This window comes from Juglans regia, chromosome 9 (assembly GCF_001411555.2).
Source record: "Juglans regia cultivar Chandler chromosome 9, Walnut 2.0, whole genome shotgun sequence".
Taxonomy (NCBI): Eukaryota; Viridiplantae; Streptophyta; class Magnoliopsida; order Fagales; family Juglandaceae; genus Juglans; species Juglans regia.
The window spans coordinates 15384994-15412192 of NC_049909.1; the positions used below are offsets into that span (position 1 = coordinate 15384994).

The 27199-nt window shown below is 33.1% G+C and overlaps 2 protein-coding genes across 3 annotated transcripts; one reads left to right on the plus strand and one right to left on the minus strand.

The window, feature by feature from the left end:
• The first annotated feature begins 10634 nt into the window (after positions 1-10634).
• Positions 10635-11824, plus strand: LOC108994342 (transcription factor MYB3-like). The gene is made up of 3 exons (XM_018969492.2): positions 10635-10851; positions 11057-11186; positions 11320-11824. Exons 1-3 carry the CDS (start codon positions 10713-10715, stop codon positions 11663-11665), a joined length of 615 nt encoding a protein of 204 aa, XP_018825037.1. The 5' UTR covers positions 10635-10712; the 3' UTR covers positions 11666-11824.
• Positions 11825-14571: 2747 nt separating this feature from the next.
• LOC108994432 (probable glycosyltransferase At5g03795) lies at positions 14572-21687 on the minus strand. Of its 2 annotated transcripts, none has more exons than XM_018969651.2 (5): positions 21460-21687; positions 19364-20012; positions 19149-19279; positions 16707-17055; positions 14572-15789 (listed from the first exon to the last, which is right to left on the minus strand). In XM_018969651.2, exons 2-5 carry the CDS (start codon positions 19829-19831, stop codon positions 15103-15105), a joined length of 1635 nt encoding a protein of 544 aa, XP_018825196.1. In that variant the 5' UTR covers positions 19832-20012; positions 21460-21687; the 3' UTR covers positions 14572-15102. The 2 variants fall into 2 exon arrangements, with proteins under 2 accessions (XP_018825196.1, XP_035550042.1); XM_035694149.1 differs by having other exon boundaries at positions 19364-20056.
• Positions 21688-27199: the final 5512 nt, after the last annotated feature.

A 27199-nucleotide genomic window follows, 5' to 3' on the forward strand; every position in this document is an offset into this window, starting at 1 on the left:
CAAAATGTGCTTTCTGCTGTGTAAGAAAAACCATGATTTTAAACTTTTCTCCGTACTCATGATTATCGTGGTGATCATCTAATCAAGGCCACAGGCAGCTTATAAATTAATTTGTGTGCCATTCGATCACTGTCATCATCATCAAGCTGGCAATTAAAAGAGGCCAAAAATGACCAAAGTCAAGCCAAAAGCAAGCTAGCTAGCTAGCAAAAGATCAGTTGATCATATGATCAGTATATAGTACTATATATAATTAATCTTGATCAAATGCGTTGGAAGTTTCCGAGAGTTGGGTAGGGCGCAACCACTTAATATTGGACTATATATATTATATATAATTATGGCGGAATTACAAAGTCAACAAAACATCATCATCATGAACATATATATATATATATATATATATATATATATTATATATGCCCACTGAAATCAAATTAATAATATATAAGATCACCATGAGGAGACCCATGTATATATGTATCTGTTAAAAGGTGATCATCAGCATCAAATGGCGTAAGTACGCACGTTTATATATACTAGCGGTGGCAACCGTTCAATTGCCACATCTGTCAAATTGAAAAAGAAAATAAAATGTAACTTTGAATATTAAAATAATCTAATGTATAAAAATAAAATTATTATTTATTTATGTTCATAATTTATTATAAAATTTAAATTATATTAAAAATTCAAATTAATTAGATATTTTTTTTTCTTAAAAATGTACAGTAAAATTTTATTATTTATTTAATGATAAAAAATTAGTATTTTAATTATCTATTTTATGTTAGTTTAAATCAATATTTAAACTTCTATCATTAGATTAAATCTGAAAATTAAAGATGAAGAGTTGTAATTTAAAACCTATAAACCAATATTTTTCCCCACCTTTCATTTCTCTCTCTCTTTCATTCCCCACGCACAATTGTGGTATTACGTCGCACATTGACATTCACACAGACGAACCTAAAAAGAAACAAAAAAACAAAACAAACGTGAAAAAAAAAAAAACAAACAAACCTCTTTGCTGAACAGTAATGAACAGTATAGGGATATGTGAAAAAAAAAACCACACAGCCTCTTTACTGTTCATTACTGTTGATGAACAGTAATATGATAACCTCTTTTAAGATATAAGCAGATATATATATATAAAAATTGAAGTTAATTTTAAGTGTATGATAGAATATTTATATTTTAATTATCTATTTTATGTTAGTTTAAATCAATATTTAAACTTCTATCGTTAAATTAAATCTGAAGATTAAAGATGATATATCACTTTTAGTATTAGTACTCTATAAAAGTCTAAATAACTTAAATAAAAATCTAAAAATATTTATCACACAAATTTGATCCAATCAATTCAATTATATATACTTGCTTTTACAAATTCTAATACAATCACTAAATATTCAAGAATTATAAATAAGAATTACATAACAATCCGACTATAAAGTAAGCATTTGACAGAAGTAATAATTTATTTTACTCTTTAGATGAATAAAAAAAAAAAGTCTATTTAAAGAGAAAGAGGTAATATAAACACTTGTGAAAAAAAAAAAAAAAAAAAAAACTACACTGTTCATTACTGTTGATGAACAGTAATAAAGGTAATATAAACACTTGCGGAAAAAATACACGAAAAAAAACTCTACACTGTTCATTACTGTTGATGAACAGTAACATCAACAATAATAAACAGTAAATGTATAGCGGCTTTTATTTAATATAGGCAGATATATATATAAGTTCCTTAATTAATTTTATCCTGTAAATTATATGCTAATTGGTTTCTGCCTGTCGAGTCGACGCAAAAGCTTGAGCTAGCTAGCTAGCCTTGTTAATATAATGTAATATATATATATATGGACGTACGTGAAGTACTAGCTAGCTAGCTAGCCTCTTGGCTTCAACATGATTTTGTTTCTTCAGTACTCTCAATTAACAACTAATATTCATGTTTAAAATCCAAGCAATTTTATCTTAAATTAATAATATTGGTCGATTTTTTTTAAAACTCCAGTAGTAGTATTACTGCTGGTACTACTACATGCAGAATCTTAATTAAGAACTTAATATCCTGCAAGGACATGTTTGAATAAAATTTATAATTAGCTTATAATATAATTTTTTAGAAGTACTATTGATGAAGAACAAACTAAGATGTGTTGGATATTGTGCTAGCTTTATGCATGAAAGTGGATTATAAGTATACTATATATATACATATATTATATTAATGGAGTATTTTTTAAATAAAATTTTTGTATAATTAATCGGCCTTGATACATAGAGATCGATCATATATATCATGTTTACATAATTAATTTTATTAATCAACCACCTAGCTAATTAATTCATGTCTTTTATCAATGCAATCAAACCAGGGTTTAAGATTCACTTTCGAAACCTTATCTTTCTTTTCTTCCTGAAGTTGGCTTCCATCATGTTATAATAAAGATAATAGACACTAAGTTTAAGGAAACCCTATTCTCTACAAAGATAATAGACTCTAAGTTTAAGGAAACCCTATTCTCTATAAAGATAATAGATTCTAAGTTTAAGGAAACCCTATTCTCCCTCTCTCCCTTTTCTCTCTACACAGCCGCCCCCTCATAAAACTCAGACCAGAGGAAGAGGGTTGGAGCTTTGGCTCCTCCCTCCCTCCTCCTTTCCTCTCTCATTCTTCATCCCTCCTCCCTTTTCTCTCGAGTTCTTCTTTTATTTTTTTGGTTTTGTTTATTTTTTCATTCAAAGTAGGGTGAAATGTAGATCTATTGTTCTCTGGAGCCAGGCGACCACCACATTCCCCACCGCAAGATTTCCAAGGCACCGATTATTCAGATGGACGAAAAATCTCGTCGAACGAAGCGGCACGTGAGCCACACGCGGGTCCCAAAGTGCACGCATGACATCCACGTGCCACTATAAGGGGAGCTCTATCGTTGCCATGCGCAGTTTTTCTGGGACTAGTGCTATCAGTTTCTTCAGACCTGACGTTCTGCCGTACTTCTAGGATGGCGTGTGTCCCTCACGCGCTACCACAGTCTAGGTGTTTGCATTTTTTATTTCCTCTAAGGTTGAAAATGTAGATCTACAGCTTTTCAATCTGCAATTCACTATTTTTTCATGTATCTTTTACGTTTTCTGTTATTTCCTTTATTTAGGTTAAAATAATAATAAAATAAAAAACACAGTCTCTTGAATTTTTGTCCATAGAGTGTGTCATCTACTCCGTATTAGACACAGTGTGGGATTGTTTAATTCTGTCTTAGGACAAAATGTGGGCAAGGGCAGACCTACATTGATGCTTGTGGGGTTATCCCAAAAAAAAATTAATTAAAACTTGTTTTAGTATATGATTTTTTAAAAATGTCCTAATATAAAGATAATTCCCCTCCCCCCCCAAAAAAAAACATTTTCAAAAATCTTATTTAGTATTTAGTTGTCTAGGTTTCTTTTAGTTTTTCAACAGTTTTTCATGCTCACCCTTTTTTTTTTAATTATTAATAAAATCTCACATTCTCATTTTTTTTCACATCTCATAAGAGGCAAGAAAATACCTTGATTTCTTTTTATAAGCTATTTGGTAAATCTACAACCTCTTTTTTCCTATTTATTTACACTTGTATTTTCAAGTCTTCTACTAGCTAACTTATTAATTTGAATTAGTTTTGTTAGTAAGTACATATGTACTACCATCGAATTAACAATTAGGAGTGAAGGCAAAGATAAAAACCACATAACTAATTTTTATCGTTTGTTTACTTAATTTTTATTGTTTGTTTCAACAAGTCTCATATAACTAGTTCTATCTTAATTTTTATTGTTCATTTAAGTCCAATAGAGCTCAAGTGAAAGATTCATATTGACAGCTTGAATAATTTAATTATTCTTAGATAACTACTTTATATGGTTAATGTTAAATGTTAATGACACACTTTATTACCTTAAATGTTAGTTACCATTCATTCTATATACGATACACTTTGCTAATCGCCCTCTATGCACTAAATCTTAATTTCGTCCCTGAATGTGGGGTTTGTTAAATCTGTCTTAGGACAACCTGTTATCTCTCAAACGGTTTGTTTGTAGAGAGTTACAGCAATAGATTAGACTATGTCAGTCATAAAAAAATTTGTGTATTGAGGAGTCTTAAAAATAGTAATTAATTTATATTCTGTATGTTTCAGATCAAAGTTGTAATATTCCATTATAAATTAACAGAGTTTGTTCTACCTTTAAAAAAAAAATCAGGATTTAAGATACATTTGAAAATTTCGTACGTAGTAGCTAACGTATAAATACATATGTCATGTACGGTCATGAGAGAACAACGTAAGACGCATGGCCTCACAAGATCATAATCATGTACTGTCATCTAGCTAGCTGATACACCAAAAAGCCGCATATATAGAAGCTGACTGCATGAGCCGTACAAAGGTGGTCACGCATGCATACTATGTACGCGATATTGCCGGCCCTGATTTTTGTTTAATTTGTTTTGTTTTTATATTATTTACGATGTTAACTGTTATATGCATGTATGTATGCATCCTCATGCATGTGATCTTTAGAATTAATTTACGAGGTATTAATTCTTCCCTCCAATATTATTAATGGATAATTTGTAACTATTTGATAAATATATACCATCAAACATATTATATGATATATCGTTCAAATTTTAATTAAAAGTGTCATTAATTAAGAGCCGTACTTTGCAAAGCTGCGAGAAACTGATGATCAATATATCTATCTCTATTATATAAGTGGCTATGAAACGGTTGTGAAACGGAAATTCTTGTTTTCCGTTAATTTTTCCGTTAAATCTGCTTTTTCGTTAAATCCGCGTTAAAGGACGAAAGTTCGTCCAGATAAAGTGAAAATTTCCGACAACTTCCTTAATGCTCAGAGCGCTTCTTGTTCTATTGAGGTGCGGGCACCCTCATCTTCAACCTCATCATCCTGGTGACTGCACTCATTGTCTAGGCCATTCTCTAGCCAAGCAAGCCCAAGTTTGTACTCCAGAACGCTACCATCTATCTCTCTTACCGAAGTGACCTTCTTCTCTCTATCTCTCTTCTTTGCAACTTCTCTTTTCAAGTTTGTATTCTGCATCATTGAGTTTTTTTTTTTTTTTCATACCGTCGAACTGGTTTGAAGATTGTAGATGAATTTTTGTGATCTTATCATTCCTCATTTTTTTTCCTCTTCCCCTCTCTCTATCCGGAGTTCTTTTTTTATAGTTGTGTGATTTACAGATTTATGAAAAAATAGATCACAGCGGCAGATCTGAGCAGGGGAGCACGACGATGCATGGCTTTCAAGTGGCTGGGCTGGACTACCCTGGGCGTCTTCCCTTTTCCCCTCTCTCTATCCAGAGTTGTAACTTTTTTTTTATGAAAAAATATCTATGTTGTTGAAGATGATCCAAGATCTGATTTTGGTTATTTTATCTTTTATTTGCATGTTGAGGAAGGAGATCGAGGAGAGAGGGATTAGGCAAGGGGTTTTCAGACGACTTCGGTGCTCTTGCTGATCACAACGGCAGATCTGGGCTGGGGAGCACGACGCTGCGTCACTTTTAGGTGGCTGGGCAGGACTATCCTTAGCAGTGATTTGACTCATGGAGGAGCTACGGACAGGCACCGCACCTCGTGGACGAGTGGCCCTCGATCGATGGCAACTGCAAAGCTTAGAGGTTGTGTTCGGTGCCATGGAGAACCAGAGAGAGAGAGAGACAGCCACGGTTGAAGAGGGAGAGAGAACCAGAGACGATCTGGTTTTTGAATTGTCGGCACTATATATAGCCTTAATTGAGCAGAGATTTTATGATTTAATTGTGCTAGCTAGCTTCAATATTTAAGAAACTATATTTGTCGTTGTTTCTTTTCTTAATTGCTTCTCTTTAATATCATTCAGTTCTTATTATTATTTTTTCCTAATATTGCTCTATAATTGTTCTTCATAATTGTTTTTCCTAATATCATTCAGTTCTTCATAATTGTTCTTTTAAAAAAAAAAATATTTTTTCCCCAGATTCATACTCAACCCAATGAGCATAAGAAAGGTCCAGCATATATTTTTTTTAATGACATTTATTATTTATTTATAATTTGATTTTTTTTGTTACTAAAAAAAGGGGAAAAAAAAACTTATCTCAATTAATAGGAAACTGGCCCAAAATTCTAGCCAGCTACTACCTACTCACATTAAGAGGCGGTCGAGCATACAAAGTGTCCTTTATCAATCACTTAGCCTGACACAACTGATGATAAATATCACTTAGCCTGATACAACTGATTTTAATTCTACAAGTAATAATAAATGATGATATTGATCTCCGGCAAGCAAGAATACTAATATAGTTCTATATATAATTTCTGACCATGACCATTAACAAAGAATACTAATATAGTATCACCTAAATAAAATCTCATCATAAAATTGGCTGGGATTTTGAAATTGACGACATAAGATATTGATGGCACTAGCCACTAGGATTTAAGCTGGAGTACGGAGTACAGACAAATAAAAAATGATTATCGAGGTGTAGACCAACTGGTCTTGGTCTTCAAGATACAGTAAGATCCGATCTTGATCATTTTTTTGTATGCTCTGATTGAAACCGTACGTCATCTTTCTGCACTGCAGCTTTACGTAGTAGATATTTTTCTTGAGAATGATATATCTGCTGGACAGAACAACACTGTTAACTTAATTTTTTTTCTTTCCTTTTTTTTTTTCAAGACCACGCTTATCAAACACTTAAGGAGAGAGTTACGTTTAGATCGTGAAAATATATAAGAAGTGTTAAGAATAGTTACTAATAGTTTCGAATAGAGATTAGAATAAGTTTATAGATTCTATTGAAAGTATTTTAAATTATTTAAATTATTTAAATATGTGAAGTATGTTAAGTTATTGGCTTTTAGATAAGTAGTTAAAAAATGTGTGGATCTTATAAATATTATAGTGATTTTATTTTTAATAATAAATATTATAGTGATTTTATTATAGTGATTTTATTATAGTGATTTTTTAATATTAATAAATATTGTAATGATTTTATTTTATTTTTTTATATAATAATGATAAATATTATAATGATTTTATTTTTAATTTATATATAATAGTGATAAATATTATAATGATTTTATTTATATATATATAATAATGATAAATATTATAGTAATATTATTTTTTATTTATATATTATAGTAATTTTATTTTTTATTTATATATAATAATGATAAATATTATAGTAATTTTAGAATTCTCCTATGTGATATTGATATATTCTTTTACAGATTTTCTTTTCTTAGTATTTTTTTATTTGATTTGTTATTTTGTTACATTCGTTTCTTTTTTTATTTAAAGTATAGGTAATTTGATTGCTTGTATTGATTAGAAATTAATGAAATTGTTTATTGATTGTTTATTAAAATTGAAATTGTTTATTGATTGAAATCTATATATTACTTTTAAAAAAATTATATTATTTTTTAAAATTAATAATTTTATTAAACTAGACAAACGTGCTTAGCACGTTGCTCTCTACTAGTATATATAAATACACGTGTGTGTGTGTGTGAGAGAGATACCAACATGTGGGTTTTTTTATTAAAAAAATATATATATATATATATTTTTAATCATGAATACTGTATATTCTTGGATTCCAATTTAATAGTAATAAACTTTAATGAAACTGTACATACCTAGCTAGCTTGAATTAGATGCCTTCCTGGATTAATAAATTTATAAGAATTTTAAATATATAATTCATTACATTGATCTTTGAATAGTACTATGAATTAATAAATTTAGTTCTCTCTCTCTCTCTAAAAACACATGACTTACATTCTTCATATTATATATGCAGCGTCTCTCAAAATCACTGCATCTCGATCGGAGCTCTCAGGTTTATTGGCCGGGGGGTTTTTATATATATATATATATAATGGTACTGGTCTACCTAAACGAGACTTTGGAAGTAAGAAAATTCTAAATGAATGAGACGTCCCACTTGCTTATCGCCGAGTAATCATGCTGCATGTCTTGCCTTTGTGATAAGATCCCCATGCATACTCTCTTGATCACTGTATCATGTAGGGGCTACGTAGTACCGATAGCAGAGGCGTGATTTTAGGGTTCCCCAGAAAAGGTTGATTCCAGTTGCCCATTGCCATTTTTACTTTTTTCTCTTTTGTTTAAACTCTGAACAATTAGGAAGGAAGCAGATAAATAAAATTTCAACATTAAATCTCAGTGTTTAATCATATGTTGCATCTCAAGAAGCTATGTAGAAGTATCAATAATAAGGTCACTTTGCAGATGTATATACTCCATTTATTCAAGAGGGGAAAAGTAGGACAGAAAGAAGAGGCGAAAGAGTCCAGAAAATGATTTAGCTCTTTCCCAGCAACGTGTCGGTACTGCATTTTCCAAGTATCTGCATGAATATTAAAGGTGAATATGAAAATCCATATGGAGATCTTTCTGACACTTGGATGAGATTTTAAGAGCTGGGATTTCTCCGAGTTCCATAACTATGGGATTGCATACGCTTCCAATTCTCTTCCATTTCTCAGCTCCCTCAGCATTAATGGCAACTTTTGTTCTTTATCGATCTGAAGTACTGCCCTGTTTTTGACATTAATACTAGGGCTGCAACCCGACAAAACCGTTTCATATTTGGGACCGACCCGACCCGACCCACACAAACATAGGCGAATAGCAAACCAACCCGACCCGATGTCGGGTCAACCCGTTATCATTTTTTCTTTTAAAAAAATGAAGGGGAAACATTTAATACAGAAGATCGATACAAAGCTAAAATCACAAATCTCCTTCTAAAACATTATTGAGTGTTGAAACTTCGGTGATCACATTCATGTGCCCCTGATGCGGTGAGTTTGTTGCTGAAACTGTCAAACCCAAGATCGTCGAGCCACTTGAATTGCAGTTTCTGGAGTCCCAGAGGCTTATAGAGAAGCAAAAGAGAAGGGGGACAAGGAGAAGACGAAAGAGGAGCAAGAATCGAAGGAGAAAAACTCATCACACTGAGGAGCAAGAATCAAAGAAACGGCTTGAAGATGCTCACCCACCTTTTTAACCTGATCAATGAACGAAATATAAGACAGTTCCATCATTTCCAGCCAACACGTACATTTCCTGCTACGTGTACATGAACATACGCGCCTTGAGAATTGCCCCCTCCACTTCCCCCCGTCTCTGATCTTTCTTTTCAAAGTTTCAAAATCATTTCCTCTCTCTCTCTCTCTGCTTTTCTTGTTCTTTCTCTCTCTGGTACCTTTCATTTAGACGATATATCCTCTAACCAACACCTCCCTCAGGGGCTCACACACCCAGCTTCTCATACATTTTGTTCCCAGTACTCAAGAAAATCTTCAAGCTAAATCTGCAGAAAAGACAACTTTTCTTTTATCTTCAGTGCTCGGCCAGCGGTGTTGTGATTTTGTTGAAGCAAAAACCCATCGATTAGATCGTAGTAGAGAGAGATATGTTGAGGAAGATGAACGTAGTGGGGAGACAGTTCCATCAATATGAGAGAGCTAGGGTGTGATTTGTGTATTTTAGGCGGGTTGAAACCGGCATTTTACGGGTTCGACCCGAAAATACATTTCACCCGTCTGTTATCGGGCGGGTCAGGTCGATTCATTCGGACGGGTCGGATTTGCGGTTTTTCTGCACAACCCTAATTAATACAGCTTTAGTGCCTTTGTTTTTCTTTTTTGGATTGACATACATATATACATACATACATATATTATATATATATATATATATGAATGATGTTAACGATATGGATAATAATAGAATTACTATTTCCTATTATTAATAGTTAATGGTTAAGAAAGTGATTAAGTTGTATATTTTTTAATTTTTTTTAAATGAAACAAGTTAAAAAATTAAAAAAACAAAATTTTTAAATACATCATAGAATAATTAATAAATGATAGGAAGTAATAAACTTATCCTTATGAGTATAATGACGTGATGGCATGCATATTAATCCTGAAAAAGAAAATTAAGAATTAATTAAGACATTCTTAGTCTGTGATCCGATCGAGATACACGTTTATTATGACATGCATGACCAAAAGAACAATATGATGGCATGCATATTAATCCTGAAAAAGAAAAGTTTAAAGAATTAAGACATCCTTAGTCTGCGGTCATATCGAGACACACGTTTATCATGACATGACCAAAAGAACAATGAGTCTTCCTTAGTTTTCATAATTATTTTTATCTTATTTTATCTGATTATTATAATTTTTTTAAATTTTTATATAAAATAAAATAAATAATATAATTTTTTAAAATTTTAAAATAAAAATAATATTAAAAATATATATTTTAATAATATTTTATATTATCACTTATTTAAAAAAAAGATTAGTACTTGTATTTCCAATGTTCCCTTCCTCAAACCAACATTATGCTAGGCTGCTAGCTGTAAGCCTGTAACTGGTAGTTGGGGGTGCGGGGTTTCTCTAGTTTTCTTTCCCTCCCTAGGAAGGGTAGCTGGATGGATTAATTGACTATTCCACACTCAACAGTACTAAGAAACCAGCTTCCATGTTTTTAAATTCGAACTTCTGATCTCTCTCTGTGATCTCTGGCTAGTACTTTGATCTCTTGATCATCAGCAGACAAGTGTGGTGATCTCTCAAATGGCACCAAAAAATGTTGGATCGTCAGCTAAGAAAGTAATGAACAAAGGAACATGGACAGCAGAGGAAGATCAAAAACTGTCACAGTACATTGAAATCCATGGAGCAAAGAGGTGGGAAATAGCTGCCGCTACAGCAGGTGGTTATAATAACGTCATATCTCTTAAGATAATACACAATCTCAGTCCTCAAGAAAGGAACAAAAAAAGAAATTAAAGTAATGTTAAGGACAAAGAAAGAAAGAAAAGCTTAAACCTGGCCAGTGCTACTCCATTTCTACATTTTTCAGTGTTCTATTTCATTGATCGTACGTACGCCTAAAGGGTTTTCATGCTTTGTTGCAGGTTTGAATCGATGCGGGAAGAGTTGCAGACTGAGGTGGCTGAATTATCTAAGACCCAACATCAAAAGAGGCAACATTTCAGATGCAGAAGAGGACTTGATACTTAGGCTTCATAAACTACTAGGGAACAGGTGATTATTTGTGGATTAACAGCTTAAAGCTGCTGGAAGAAATTAAAAATGATTGTTTTTGCAGTACTACTCATGCTAGAATTATAACAATAGATATATATATATATATATATATATATGTGTGTGTATGCAGATGGTCTTTGATTGCTGGGAGACTTCCGGGACGAACCGACAATGAGATAAAGAATTATTGGAATTCTCATTTGAACAAGAAAATAAATAGAGCGATGATCGAGAAGACATTGGAGGTTCCAACAGCAGCAGTACTATTACGAGATCGTACTGAAATAACTATGCCTCAAAAATCTGGTGCCAGCATTAATGATCAGGTGGGCATCGAGGCAGCAGGTGGTCATGTCAAAGAAAATGGGAACACTGAGCTGGCCGCCAACTCTGAGTTTACTGAATTGGGATCATGTACTGGTTTAGAGTGGGCGAACAAATTTCTTGAACTAGACGATGATGCTTGGCTTTTTTGAGAAAATGTGAGCCGTAGTACGCATGCACGTACTACTTATTAAGGTAATGTTAATGTTAATTTGTTGTCTCGTAAAATAAGGTCATCATCATGAGTACTGCGATTCGATCCTCATGATCATGATCGTGCCTAAAATTATAATTAGATGCTTTTTTTTTTCGATGTGTTTGTACGAATTTGGTCGAATATTTTTAATCTGCAGGTTACATATAATATTGATTATATAATGTGGCACAGCTAATTCAATGCAAGGCCGGCCCAGCTGGCACTGAAATCACGAGTAGTGAGGTCCCGTCCCATGCATAATATGCATGATGTTATAATACGATATAATTTGTATTATCTTAATTAGTATTTAAAGAGAATGAGTTTTGTTATATATAATCATTTTTATGTATTTTTATATAATATTTTATTGATGTGATGGATCAAAATAATTATTTTATATTAAAAAAAATGATATAACCAAAACATGAATTATTCTATATGACTTAACCTAATAATAAGATCATGAGCCATGCATGCAGCATGTATCAAAGTTATACATCTTATGAGTTTTGTTATTTGTAAGTTTTGTTTATCAGCGCACCACTTATAATTAAGGGCTCGTTTATTTTTAGAGATGAGATGAGATGAGATGAGATGAGTTGATATTAAAGTTAAAAAGTTGAATAAAATATTGGTAGAATATATTTTTTAATATTATTGTTGTTTTGGGATTTGAAAAAGTTGAATTATTTATTTTATTTTGTGTGGAGATTTGAGAAAGTTGTAATGATGAGGTGAGATGAGATATTTTTAGAAAACAAACCAGGCCTAAAAAGTTAGCATCAATATTTTTTAATCATTGCAATACCTATTTCAATAAGGGAAATGATGTATTCATCAAGGATTTCCATCGATAAAAATTATCGATTGATTTTTTATTTATTTATTTAATGATTAAAAAAATATTTTTAAATGATTTTGTGAATTTTTTATTTTTTAATATTTAAGAAGTTTAAAAAATTATTTGAATAAAAAAAGAAAAAAAGAAAATTACAGTACTTTTGGGTTAGAATTCTCGTTGAAGATTCTCAGTATCTATAGTATGGTACGGTCTTGCAATAATATATTAATTTCGTGCAAAAAGAGACTTAAAATTTATTTTTTATTTGTTATTACTCAGGAGAGTACAACAAAATGAGTTCTTGCTAGCTGACATCTGGCTGTCAATGACACGCAATTTGAATGGTTTTCTGTGTCATCCCCTGCCAGAGCACGAGCATCAAACTTTTCTATGTCACTTTCCTGTGAAGTTTAAAAAAAGAGTACTGATACACCTACAACACTTTATACAACACATTGTACAATAATGTGTTATATAAGAGGTATTATTGTAAAATCAACTTATAAAAATAAGATAATTTTATAATAATACCCCTTATACAACACATTGTTGTACAATGTGTTGTATAAAGTGTTGTAGATAAATCATTTTCCTTAAAAAAATAGAGCACTGATACACTAACAACGGTTTCACAATTATTCTACTATTTTGTAATAAAATAATATTTTTAAAAATTTTAAATATATCAAAATTAAATCAAAAGTTAAAAGAAACATTTAAAAAATCACTTTTTTATTATTAAGTTGTATACAGGTGATATATATAAGTTGTCAGCTTATCATTATTCTTAAACAGAAATATAGATATGGTTTTCTATGTCACTTCCCTGTAAAGTTTAAAAATATGGATATGGACGGGAATACACAGTGAATTCACGTGATTACGCAAACAAAGAAACAAACATATAAAAGTTATGGGCATATTTGAACATCAGTCTCAATGGTTAAAAGTCTAATTAAATTAATATTTAGTAGTCTCAATACTTTTGAATCAAGAGTTAGACTTTTAACAATAGAGTATCATAGCATAAACTACGTCACGTGTTCAAATCACAATAAAGACGACCTATAGGCTAGATTAACTTACCGTTCAATCTTACCACTTATGTATTTTAATTTTATTTATTTTTCCTTAATGATTAAAAAAGTGACTATTAATAAAATTATATATATTTTTTTAATTTTTTTTCTTAATGATTAAGAATGTTAAAAAAACACTTAAAAAGGAAATCAAAACAAAAAAAAAAACAAAAAATTTTTAACTAGCAGTATGCCTAGCAGTAAACGCTGGGCGGCCTGCTAGCATGAACCGGATTAAAATGAATTGGTACTATGTATGAGTACAGTGTTAAGCCATTGAATATTGATAGATGAGTGAAGCCGTCGAAAAGAAAAGAGCTACCACCAAGTCAATGTCTATAGAGTGAACCGCCGTGGACGTCAGATTCTAAAGTGAGGTGGAATGTTATGACCTGAGAGTAGAGGTGTAAATTCAAATCGGTAAACCGGAAAACCGGTCCGGTCCGGGACCGGTTCTTAGAATGTGAAAACCGGCCAATTCTGGTCCGGTTCCAGTTTAGGAATTTTTTGGACCGGACCGGACCTAACCGGACCAGTTGATAAAAAAAAATATTAATATATATAAGTTTTATATATAATGTATAATTATAAATTTATACATTAAATGTTAATTTATAATTTCATATATATCTATATTCATATATGAAATAATTTCATATTATAATTTATAAATTATTACATTAAATGTTAATATAATATATAAGTTTATAAATAATACTAATAGTCTAATATAGACTATAGACTATAGTTATACTTATAATTAATACTAAAAGTTTATAACTAATACTAATATTAAATATATAATTTATAACTAATACTAATATGTAACTTATAACTATATTAATAGTCTTAAAAAAATTGGAAAACCGGACCGGAAACCGGAAGTACCGGTTTAGGAGGGTAACCGGTGTGTAATCGGTTTTGAAAAATACAAAACTGGTACATACCAGTTCGGTCTTAAATTTTGTCTAAAACCGAACCGGACCGGACCGGTTACACTCCTACTCTACCAATCAGAGTCTCCCGCTTGTCTGGGCAATCATTGGGCACGCAGACCTTAATACTCGTTTACATTTCAAATAACGTCAACCTAACTATCTTATCAACAAAATGAGCTTTGAACTGGCAAATGGAGTGCGTACCATCGTGATGATGAAAATATGGCATTGATTGGTTATAATCAGAACTGTTGACCGTCTGTTATGTCCAAGCCACTTGGTCACCCGTGAATTATCTCCACTGAATGAATTATTGTTCTTTTGGATTTCATGCCACACCACTCACTGTACCCACAGACAGTAGAATTTGGAGGCTTAAATGGATTCCTTCCCAATGTCTTTTTCACAATGATCCTCATTCTTGGCCCTGGTTTTGGTCTTTTAGTGCGCAGCAGTTGCTGGTTTGGATCTGCTTTGCTATCCAGGGTACTAAGAAAACCAATCTGCATTCATGGGAAAACTAATAGAATTGCTAGGAATTTGTGATTTGAATCTGATTGAGCCTGTTGAACCATATTGAATGCAGAATCATGTGGAACAGATCGTATCTAATTGGTCTTGGGTTCCAGAGAAAATGTTTCTGCACCATCTTCACATTAATTTGCATCTTTAGATATCTTCTCATTGGGATTGCCAATAAAATCTCCTTCAGCTTAGGAATATCCTTCTCCGTCACCACGACAGAGAACGTGCTCCAGTCTAGTACTTCACTGAACGGGAGGACAAAATTATCTGCAATAATTACCGGAACACACTCGTAGTATATGGCCTCAACAATCCTAGGGCTGTTCACTTCATATCCCATTGGGCATATACAGTATTTACTGCTTTTCATGTGCTGCACATAAGACATCTTTCGGGAGACTCTGATTGGTAGAGGCCCATATATTTTCATATCTTCATCTTTGTCACGCCAGTACTTGAGCAATTTGGGGCGGACTCTGCCATGCATGTTTCCTGCAAAGAAGGCAAGGAACGGGCGTTGGGATACCCTATTCCCACCAACATTTCTAAGAGGTTTTCTGGGAGTCCTTATAGTAGTTTCAGGCAGGGAAACATCCTTCCCAGCAACAAATATTCCTTCTGACAGGTCAGCATTGCATAGAGCTTTTATCGTGTTTTTGCTTAGTTCCTCATGCTCTGTTACTGTGTACGGGCCCTGCAAAGATCAAAATCGAGCAGAGGGAAGTTAGTTAAATAAATATGATAACGGTGGCTTGATTAATATGTATTTATAAAAATAAAAAAGCTCTCAGCATTATGAATTCAACTGTTCAACCTCAGAGAGGTAACTGGAGTGTAAGACAACATAGAGCCGCAGACGTTACTAGCTATTGAGGTGAGGTGGCTACATCTCCAGCCAAAACAAGGATTTTACACAACAATTTTGTGTAAGGCGTTCAGGAGTTAAAAGAATAAATGCAGCCTCCAATCAATAATGGGGAAGGGAACTTCTAAGATGAAAATTGCTAAGACAAATTGAAAACATATCACTAGATTTTACATCAGCAAAAAACACAAAGAGAAGTGGAGAAGGCCTCTGGGATGAAGTACTTGTGCTGATAAATATGCCAATGGCATAATACAATCATATGTATACTGCACAATTAATGTCGAAGAGGAAATGCATCATTATATTATTTCTCTTCTATATTGTTAATACTATATCATCAATAACCACAGCACCTGATCTACGTATATCTATAAATGTGCCTTTCTGTGCTGAATTTGAACATCTGCAACCTAATCTGTACCATGTGCTGCATCAAGCTTTTCAAAGGTTTTGAGTACTTCACCGAGTGGAGATGTAGAACTTAAAAGCAAACAATCCAAAGTCTCCATCCCATAGTTATTTTTCTTAGGGGTCCCATCCCCCATTCAAATATAAAGGTTACACTCGTTAATCCCAAATAAAGTTTTGAGTGTTATGAGAAGCGAATTTTATTATTTTACATATTTAATTTTGCACGAAGGGCTTAAACCAGCCAAATACAAAAATAAATGAAAAGAGAAACCTGTCTTTAACTATTAAAGAAGTTATCGAGATTGTAATTAAAAAAAAAAAGACTACTGTACCCAGTCATGGCATGCAACAAGGAAATGATCCGCCCCATGTGTCCGGTTCCAGAATGGATACTTTGCGGCAATCATGTTCACATAGTCCCTCAGGAAGATTGACAGTGGTTTCATATTATGTGACCTAGGCACATAGAGTGCCATCTCCAGCTGGCGAGCACTGTACGGTAGATAAAATAAGTGAGCTTTTTCAGGGTCCCTCGTGGTAAACTGCCTGTTTCCCTCCATCAATCTCATGAACCATCCTTCAGAAGCATAAATTCCTTTGAGATGAGGTTGGTGGAAAATTGGCCTTGCTCCATCAGGGTAAATGAACACTTTAAGTATCATTTCCATCAATTCATAGCTCCTGCAATAGAGGAAAGAGAAAGGCTTTTCAAGTGATTTCTGAATACAGCATTTCTGACTTAATGGATGCACAAATGGATGAGGGGTCGCATGGGCAATTCCTGAATATCAATAGACCGTTGATCAATATTCAGGAAGAGATCGAGGATCACAGCAGGACTTCAATGAAAATGAGATTGTGTATATATAATCAACAATATTGTTAACAGATGAATAGACCAATAGAAAGCCTGGTGAACCTATAGCAAGGGCTGGTGCTCAAATGGCTCTGCCGGGAACTGTTTCTAAATTCTCACGAAGGACTAATATTACTCCAATAAACTTAATCATAAAAATGGAGACAATGATGTAGAGGTCTACAATCTAAAATTAACTCTGGCATTCCGATGTTTATATCATTTCATTAACTGATAACAAGCCCTTAATATCTGAACTCATATATCAGCTTGTGTCAGTACAGGGACCGTGTACCGAATAACATTAATCATATGATGCAACTTTTAAGTTTACTCTCAAACATATGCCACTCAAGCTATCAATATCATATTTTTCATGTGCCAACTCCATTTTCTTCTGATATCAATACTCTATATTATTTTTTCTAATAAGGCAAACTATCAAGTCAACCATTATTATGAAGAAACTGACATATGCCACCAAAGACTTTTGAATCTTTAGAGATGCATAGCTTTATTGATTAATATACATTAACAAAGTATAGTGTACAACACAGTATCAATGTAAATTTATCTGCTTTGCACATTTCTGTATTTAGTGCTTCAACTGAAGGAGGGGACAATTAATTATCATATCGAAGGTCATTTGTTCTATTTTTCTCTCTAACAGTTGGATTAGCTTCTCTCTCACACAAGAGTTTGAATTCATTGGAAATTATTGTGCAAGCAATTCCCCCGCTTCCTTCACCTTCTTAAATCAGAATAATCTAGGTAACATTCACCTTCTTGTATGCAAATGATTTACTTGGGAGCTCCTTCCCCAGGACAAATGAATGGGAGTAGTTTTTGTAACAGGATCGAACCAATTTAGATATGGAACATCAAAGGAGTGAGAATTCACTGGATTGCTCTGATTTTTTAGCATTGCTTAGTACAGAACCTGGTTAAAATACCAAATTTAACCAAATTTCATAATCACCTTCTTATCACTTGATTACTGTTTTTTCTCTTGAACCATGGAGGAAGAGTGTCAACCAAAAGAATTGAATGACAAACTCATCTTATTACTAATGAGTGCTAAAACCATGACCAAAAAAAAAGCTACCAAATTCCCTGATTTTCTTTCCTGTTTCTCAAGTCCCTGCATATTGAAAATTTCAGGCACTGGATGTACTACAAGTTCGTACACGTATTTATAAAATCTTGCAGTTATTCAGTGAATAAAGAGTTTGTAACCACCAAATAAAATAAAATAAAAGGATTTCACCAGAAATCTCGAGGGGATGGGATGATTGAGAAAATTGAGAGGAATAGTTGGAAATAGTTTGTGTATTACAGATCAATTATGAACTGTAACAAATTATATTATAATTTTGAAACATGGAATTTTGTAAACATTTCAGTTAAAGATTAATTTTTACATATTATTTGAGGCTGATATAGTTATGATTTAAAGGTTTATACACTATACTTCCTTTAAGATCTAGAATGTGTTAAAATCTGTTTGCATAATCAACTTGAATAAGTGTAGTTTCACACTTAAGATTTGTATAAATCCAGATCTTGGGCATGAAAGGTTGGGGTCAAAGCAATAGATCATGAATCTAAACGATGCAATTTAGACACAGTGAATTTCAGGTTTTCTGGGTTGGAAATAATTTGATTAATTGGAAAAAATGGAACAATCTAAAAGATATTGTAGGATCTAAGAGTTCTGGTTTAACGAAGAACAGAATTGAAGAAAGTGAAAATATTTTGTAACATATGGATCGGAAGTATGATTTGTAACACATTATTTAGTTAAGGTTTGTAAAGAAAGCTTAATTTGTAATTTAAATATTATTGTAGTGATATAGAGCTCATATAGACATCAGTAAGCATGATGAAGCAAGCATGGAAATATTTCTATGACATATACCTTCTGAAAACAGAAACATTCTGAAATAAAGGAGCAAAAAGATCGGGATCATCAACAACCACTGGGGTATGCTCAATCTCTTTTTTAGCATACACAAGCGCCTCATTTGGTGGCAAAGACCAAATGTATCTCTGCAGATATGAAGGAAATGATTCATAATAGGTCCCTTTGTTATACTTCAAATGAATAAAAAATAGAACCGTCATTGACCCTACCTGGAAGCGAGATGGCACAGTTTTATGAGGGGGAGGAGGAGATAAAATGTTTGACTTGTCATCTGGCTTGATATTCTTTTTTCTCCTTCTAGAGATAGGTTTTCTCTTTAAAAGATCAGTAACTTTCTTCGGCTCAACTGGCATTGATTGGATCAGCTTAAGAGAAGAATTCACTGAAACAATGGGCACAGTTGGAACAAGTTGAAACTGCTCAGCCCTTGCCTCACTGCGAGCCTCACTTGATGGAATTGTACCATTCATAGATCCAGATAATGAGACCGTAGCAGGCGGCAACAGAAACCACATGTTCAGGGAATAAGGAAGCGTAAACATCTGAAATACAACACCAGCTACTGTCAACATGGCCCCAAAAAGAGAGAGTTTCCTCCAATCAACTCTGTTCCTCGCGCATCGATAGATAAGTTCCTTCATCAGGAATGCAGCTATGCGCCACAATGATTTTTTCATCTCATTGTATTCAAAGATGTTGACCTTCCATCAATAAGAAGAAAAAATAGCATGTCCAAATGATCACGTTGTGATCATATCATTCCATAAATACTCCTCGAAGGGACAGGGCTCCAAAGATTGGAATTTTAAATATTTGGCTACCTAAAATTGCCGATCTGATATGGAATGCATTTCTGTGCTGGAAAAGTCAAAGGATAAAACATGATGTCAACTCACCAAAAGCTGTCAATTCCACAACTCTGATAATTTCAGCTTCTTAATAAGAGACTAACGCATTAAGACAAAAAAAAAAGGCATCATTTCAAAGATTTTAACAGAAAATTTACGGTAAATGTTAAAATGTTCTTCATCAAATCTCTGTCATGATTAAAGGCAAAATATATGATTGGCAGACCATAAAAAAATAACTGACTGACATTTGAATGAAAGAACAAAGGGTGGGAACAGAGAGAGAGAGAGAGAGAGAGGACTATTAAAAAAGAGTTTATCATACATTCAACGTTTGTTCAAAGTTACAGCTTCCTCATACTATTTCTCTGTATTAGAATCAAACAATCAACGTGCTGAAAGGGTTCAGGGAAAAAAAAAGCAGGTCTTACTTGCTTTCTGCGTCAGATTTTTTTTTCTTATGTCTAAAGGTGTACCCACAGTATACTCTTTGTGTAGTTGGTTGTCACCACTTCTTGAGATTGAATAAATTTAAATTTACTTATCAAAAAACATCAAAGATGTTCCAGTGATGCTATTCAGTAAAATCACATAGCATTTTGACCAACACATTTCCAATACAAACATGACTTTTGAATTTCAGCACTCAATAGATATTAGTACAACAGTTTCTCGAAGATGTTATTAAAGCACACCTTTATAGAGAAAATATAGTTTTTTTATAAGTTCTAATACAAAATTCCGGGAAAAAGATGTATTATCCGGATCAAAGAACTCAACCGTATTTAATAGACAGTCACAGAGAAAATGTAGTTAATTATTAAATCCTCAAAATTTCAGGTTTTGGTCGATTCTATAACATGTACTCAATTTCAGAATACTTGAAACGACTCCAGATCATAAAATTCAAACAAACCATATCAGACATCATTTCAAGCATCATCCTCATTCAATAAACAGGAAGCCAGAATATCCTTCGTTTTCATTGAATTAAACAACACTACCCATATCTTTCGTGGACATTCAATCCAAAATTTCTCCAGTTTCGCCTCAAAATTGAGTAATTTGAGACCACGGGGAAAGGTAGCCAAACAAAGAAAAATGGGGTCAGTCAAACAATCACCTCCAAACTCCACCACCCTAACATCTAATTCAAATTACAACACAAGTTTTTTTTTTTGTATAACCAAATCAATGATTATTACATTACTTATTATTCATTAAAAGAGGAAAATGGTCTCAATGTAAAGATTGCTTTTCTTCTTTTATTTTATTTTGTTTTTCTTATTTTGTTTTCTTCATCTTGACCCTATCCTAGTTCCCAAAATCCAATAAATATTCTATTCTAGAAGCTGATATTACGAAAGACAATAGCAAAGCAAAGAGAAAAACAGAGAGATTGAGAAAGTAACGTAAATGACAGAATTATAAGACGAAGTATAATAAAATAATCATACCTTGATCCAGAGAAAGCTCAAAACAATATTAACAGATTGGATAAATGGACAAATTGTAAGAAGAAGCTGGCTTCCGAAACAAATTCAAGAACATGGTAAATGATGGAGAAGAAAGGTCAGCGAGAGAGGGAGAGAGAGGGAGAGAGGACAGGAAGCTTGAATGGAAGGAAACAGACGGCTGGCGAGACATTCGTGTATAGCTCTCTGACTTTTTGCGGGCGTGATGTCTAAATTAGCAAAATAGCCGTGGAAAATAAATACTAAATTAGCAACTTTTTATTTTAAAACAGCAAATTTTCATTTTTCGTAGATATAGCAAGTGCGGTGGAATCGGGTAATCAATTGTAGAAGTGATACCATCACAAGAAGAATTAAATAAAAATAAATTTATAAATTAGCTTAATTTTAAGTGGTCTGTTGAAATAAATATATCAGATAGTGAATTATATTTATTTTTTAGAGTAATATTACATATAATTATGGAATGCGCAAATGTCGTATAGTCGTTTTGAAAAAGAGTAGGGTCTATAATTAAAAAATTAATTTCTTTTCATATAGATCTCATATTTATTCACTTTTTTCAAAACGATTGTACAATACTTACACATTCATAACTGTAAGTATCATTTCTCTATTTTCTATTCTAAAATTACATGAGATACTACTAATATTTTATTATATTCTAAATTGCACCCTGTTTTTTTTCTTTAATAATTGCACCCTAATTTGAGTTAGATAAAATTATTGTTAAATGTACAGCGACAGTTAGATAAAAAGCCGGTTAGATAAAATTTAGAATTGGAAAATTTATTCTCATCAATTATTATTTATTTTTATATTTTATATTTATAAAAAAAATCTTATTTTTTTCAAAAAATATAAAAATATTTTTTATAAAATATAACTTATAAGATGTAAAACTGAATAATGATTTATGCATAAAATTCTTCGTATAGTTTTTATGCACGATGATAGTTTGACAAAGACAGATAAAAAAGGGCAGTGTTACGGCCACCGAGAGGTATCCCGTCACTGCACACCGGTAAGTGTATTTTTTACTTTTTAATTTTGTATGATTTTCTTTTAAGTATGTTTTAAACTACTTTAATTATTTTTAAAAAGAAAAAATCATAATTTTATTAAAAAAACACTTCCTTAACTATTAAATTAAAAAAAAACGTCAAAATTGAAAGAATCTCGATGGCTTTAACTTTTTCCTATAGAAAGACGTTTAGATAAAATAATAAAAACGATTGTTGGATATGTTAAACAGAAATGCAAAATCCACCGGAAATATGTTTCCAAAGTGTGTTCTGAATTTTTTTTTTTTTAAGTGTTTTTAAATAATATTGTGAGTTTTTTATTTTTTTAAAAAAAATATTTATGATGATTAAAAAATACATGAAAAGAAAGAAAAGAAAAATAAAAAAAATAAAATGTACTTTTCGAGACACACATTCGGGACAAATTTTCGGTGATATAGTATTACTCTATGTTAAACAAGGAAATAATAAAAAAAATATTAATAAGTGTTATTTATTTATTTTTTTATGGAAACCATAAGTATATTCATCAATTAAACTGGAAAACAAATTACTTAGCTATTGACCATAAACTATGTAACAAAAATCAGAAAAATAGATTACAAACTCAACAATTAAAGCAATAGGATCAGAAATATAATCTCCCAAACTGCTAAAGTATCCTAAAACCGTGCATGCTTAGCCAATCTATCTGAGCTCCATTTGACAAAAGATTACTATGTTGGCAGGAGACCTTAGGAAGTTGTTTCATTAAGGCTGCGTTTAGTTGCAAGATTCAGCTGAATTCAATTTAATTTTAAGCTGATTTTAACATCTAAATATTTAACTTTTAAATTATTAAACTTATTTCAACTCAAAATCTTCTTACACGTGAGACCCACAATATTTTTCAATTTAACACATTTGTATACGTGTGATTCATAACCTTTTTCAACTTTTCATAAAAACTATTAAATTCATTTTAACATCTAAATACACTTTAAACTCAGTTTAGATAAACCTCACATAATGTTACGTGCCAGAGTTTGCGACCTCGTAGAGGGTTTGTGAACGGGTAGAGAACAAGGATCATCCTTGCGTGCTCTACCTATGATGGTAATTTTGTATGATACTTCGAGGGATCCTAAGCCTCCTTAGTTGGTTTAATTCGAGAAAAACCACAACTCCCAATCAACACAAGGTTGAAGATAATACTCATCTGATAATTTTATTCTTGGCCTCAAGCGTTTAAATCAATGTTTTGAATACCGTACCGGATGGCGTACCGGTCAAGACACTGGAACGAAATATTTCGGTACCGGTACCGTTTCGTGTACCGTTTCGGGATAGTCGATATATGAATAAATTATATATATAAATATATATAACAATTATATTCTAAAATAATAGTTTATATATGAATAAATTATATATAAATACATACATACATATAAATTATAAATAGTCTAATCCAAAATTGGGGGTCAAAAAATAAACTTGTAGTTTGAAAAAACGAAAAAAAAAAAAAAAAAAACACACAAATATCGGGGCCTAAATATCGGTACATGACACGAAATTTAGACGAACGGTCGGTGACGGGTATTTTGGTACGGTATATATCTAGTACCTGTACCGGCCGGACGGCCGAAACGAAAAATTTCGGCCGTACCGGCCGGTACGGTACGAAATTAAAAACAATGGTTTAAATAGCTGAACAATCATTACAATGAAAGACATTTCTCAATCAAGGAAAGCAACATCTACGTGAATAATTTAGGCAACATTTATTGCAAAGGAAAGACAACATTTATTGAAAAGGAAAGACAACAATTTAGCAGAATCTAAATAAGGCAGCTGGCCAATCTTTTTCCATCATTCGTGGGGTCCCTAACTGCTCCTCCTCCCTTAAAATTTTCCTTGTCCTCAAGGAAAAAATATGGAAATCGTGCCTTGAAATCAGCTTGATTCTCCCATGTGGCATCAGAAGGTTATAAAGTCTGCTAATGAACAAGAATTTCGACCACCCCCTTGACATTTCTAGTTTCCAAAACTGCTTGAGGTAATGGATGTGGTGTGGACTCTTCAGTTATGGGAGGCAACGTGGGAGAAGTAATGTTTTGATCTCCAATCCTTTTTTTTAGGAGTGAAACATGGAAAACTGGATGTAATTTAGATTTGGGGGGTAACTCCAATTTATATGCAACGGTGCCAATCTTGGATAAGATTTTAAATGGGCCAAAAAATTTGGGACTAAACTTGAGATTTTTCCGTTGAACCAATGAAAGCTGACGATATGGGTGCAATTTTAAGTAGACAAATTCACTCACTTGAAAACTCCTATCCGTGCGCTTCTCATCATAATATTTCCTCATTCGCTTCTGTGCAATTTTCAAATTGGCTTTGACATCCTTAATCACCACATTCCTTTCAAGTATAAATTTGTCAACGGACTCTACACGTGAAGTGCCATGAACATAGGCAAGTAAAGTGGGAGGTTCACGCCCATAGACAATTTCAAATGGTATCTTTTTGGTGGAAGAGTGGATGCTTGTATTGTAATAATATTCCGCCCACGGAAGCCAAATCGCCCACTCTTTGGGCTTAGAGCTCATGAAGCACCGCAAGTACATCTCCAATGTCTTGTTGACCACTTCAATTTGACCTTCGGTTTGTGGGTGATAAGCCGAGCTAAAATTGAATTTAACTCCATTTAATAAAAATAAATTATTCCAAAAAGAACTTGTGAATACCGGGTCATGATCACACACAATAAACTCGGGCATGCCATGAAGCTTGAATATGTGGTCAAAAAATGTTTGGGCAATTGTGGTAGCCGTGTAAGGGTGTTTAATGGGAATAAAATGGCTATATATGGATAATCGGTCAACGACCACAAAAATAGTAGAGTTACCTCTAGATGTTGGTAAGCCATCCATAAAATCCATGGAAATATCAGTCCACACATGACGCGAAATTGGAAGAGGGCTAAGTAAACCCGCTGGCTTAACTTGGTCCACCTTGTTTTTTTGATAAACATCACACTCTTGGATAAATTTTCGTACGTGCCCCTTCATGCCTTTTCAATAAAAATTTGATTTCATTCTATGGAGAGATTTGTGGAGCCCCTCATGCGTGTTGGAATGGAATTCCTTAATTATAGGAATAATCAATTCGGATGTGGGCAAGAGATAAATCCGATCCTTAAAGAAAATCAATCCTTCCTTGAATAGCCATGGTCCCAATGCTTCTCCTTCCTTGATTTTCTTCACCAAATCCTGAAAATGGGGATTACCTGAAATTTCTGATTTTATGGGATCTACCCAATTAAGAATAGGAGAAGATATTGCATGAATTTCAAATTTTCGGGAAAGGGCATCTGCGGCTGAATTTTCCTTGCCTTTTTTGTAGTGAATTTGAAAATCAAATCCCAAGAGCTTCACCAACCATTTTTGTTGAGCAGCCGTAGTAATGGTTTGACCCAACAGAAATTGCAAGCTTTTTTGGTCTGTCCGAACAATAAATTTGGCTCCTAAAAGATATGGACGCCATTTTTGGACGGCCTTAACCAATGCTAACATTTCCTTCTCATATGTGGATAATGCAAGATTTTTGCCATGTAGAGCTTGGCTAAAAAAAGCAATTGGTCGGTCTCCTTGCATGAGCACTGCACCCAAACCCACGCTGGAGGCATCACACTCCACAATAAATGGTTGAGAAAAATCTGGTAGAGCAAGTACGGGTCCGGAGGTCATTGCCATTTTTAATTCTTCAAATGCTTGCTTGGCGGCGGAACTCCATTTAAAAGAATCTTTTTGAGCATATTTGTCAAGGGTTGACCAATCATCCTGTAATGGTGAATGAATTTCCGGTAGTAACTGGTGAGGCCCAAAAAACCTCGCAACCCCTTCAAGCTAGTTGGTTTGGGCCATGTTATCATGGAGGAAATTTTCTCTGGGTCCATGGCTACCCCACGATGAGAAATCACGTGACCCAAGTAGCCTACTTCTTCTTGTCCAAATTGACATTTTTCACGCTTGACAAAAAAATTGTTAGCTTGCAAAACATGTAACACACGCTCAACATGTAATAAATGATCCTCCCTAAGATTTGCTAAAAATAAGAATATCGTCAAAAAATACCAAGACGAATTTACGAAAGAATTCCTTGAATACCTCATTCATGATGCTTTGGAAGGTTGCCGGTGCATTAGTGAGACCAAATGACATCACTAAAAATTCGTAGTGGCCTTGGTGCGTGCAAAAAGCTGTTTTCTCAACATCTTCCGGGTACATACGGATTTGATGGTACCTCGACCTCAAATCAAGCTTTGTAAAAAATCGTGCACCATGCAATTAATCCAATAATTCATCGATAACGGGTATTGGATATTTATCCTTGATGGTAATGTTGTTGAGCGCCCGATAATCCACACAAAGCCTCCAAGAGCCATCCTATTTTTTAACCAATAGCACAGGAGAGGAGTATGGACTCGTGCTAGGCCTTACCACACCGGATGACAATAGCCCCTTGATCATTTTTTTTAATCTCATTTTTTTGGTAATGGGGATACCGATAAGGCATGATTGAGATTGGATTAGCTCCCTTTTCCAACGGGATTTTGTGGTCTTGAGATTACTGAGGTGGCAAGCCTTGAATCTCTTGAAAAATGGCCCAATGTTGATTTAGAATAGCCATTAAATCCGGCTTTGAATTTGTTG

Excerpts from the sequence above, each read along its gene's own strand:
- LOC108994342 (XM_018969492.2), top strand. The coding sequence starts at position 10,713 with ATGGCACCAAAAAATGTTGGATCGTCAGCTAAGAAAGTAATGAACAAA. Across the intron at positions 10,852-11,056 it reads AATAGCTGCCGCTACAGCAG|GTTTGAATCGATGCGGGAAG; the intron begins GTGGTTATAATA and ends GCTTTGTTGCAG. Across the intron at positions 11,187-11,319 it reads CATAAACTACTAGGGAACAG|ATGGTCTTTGATTGCTGGGA; the intron begins GTGATTATTTGT and ends GTGTGTATGCAG.
- LOC108994432 (XM_018969651.2), bottom strand. The coding sequence starts at position 19,831 with ATGAAAAAATCATTGTGGCGCATAGCTGCATTCCTGATGAAGGAACTT. Across the intron at positions 19,280-19,363 it reads CTGTGCCATCTCGCTTCCAG|AGATACATTTGGTCTTTGCC; the intron begins GTAGGGTCAATG and ends TCATATCTGCAG. Across the intron at positions 15,790-16,706 it reads TTGTTGCATGCCATGACTGG|GGCCCGTACACAGTAACAGA; the intron begins GTACAGTAGTCT and ends TGATCTTTGCAG.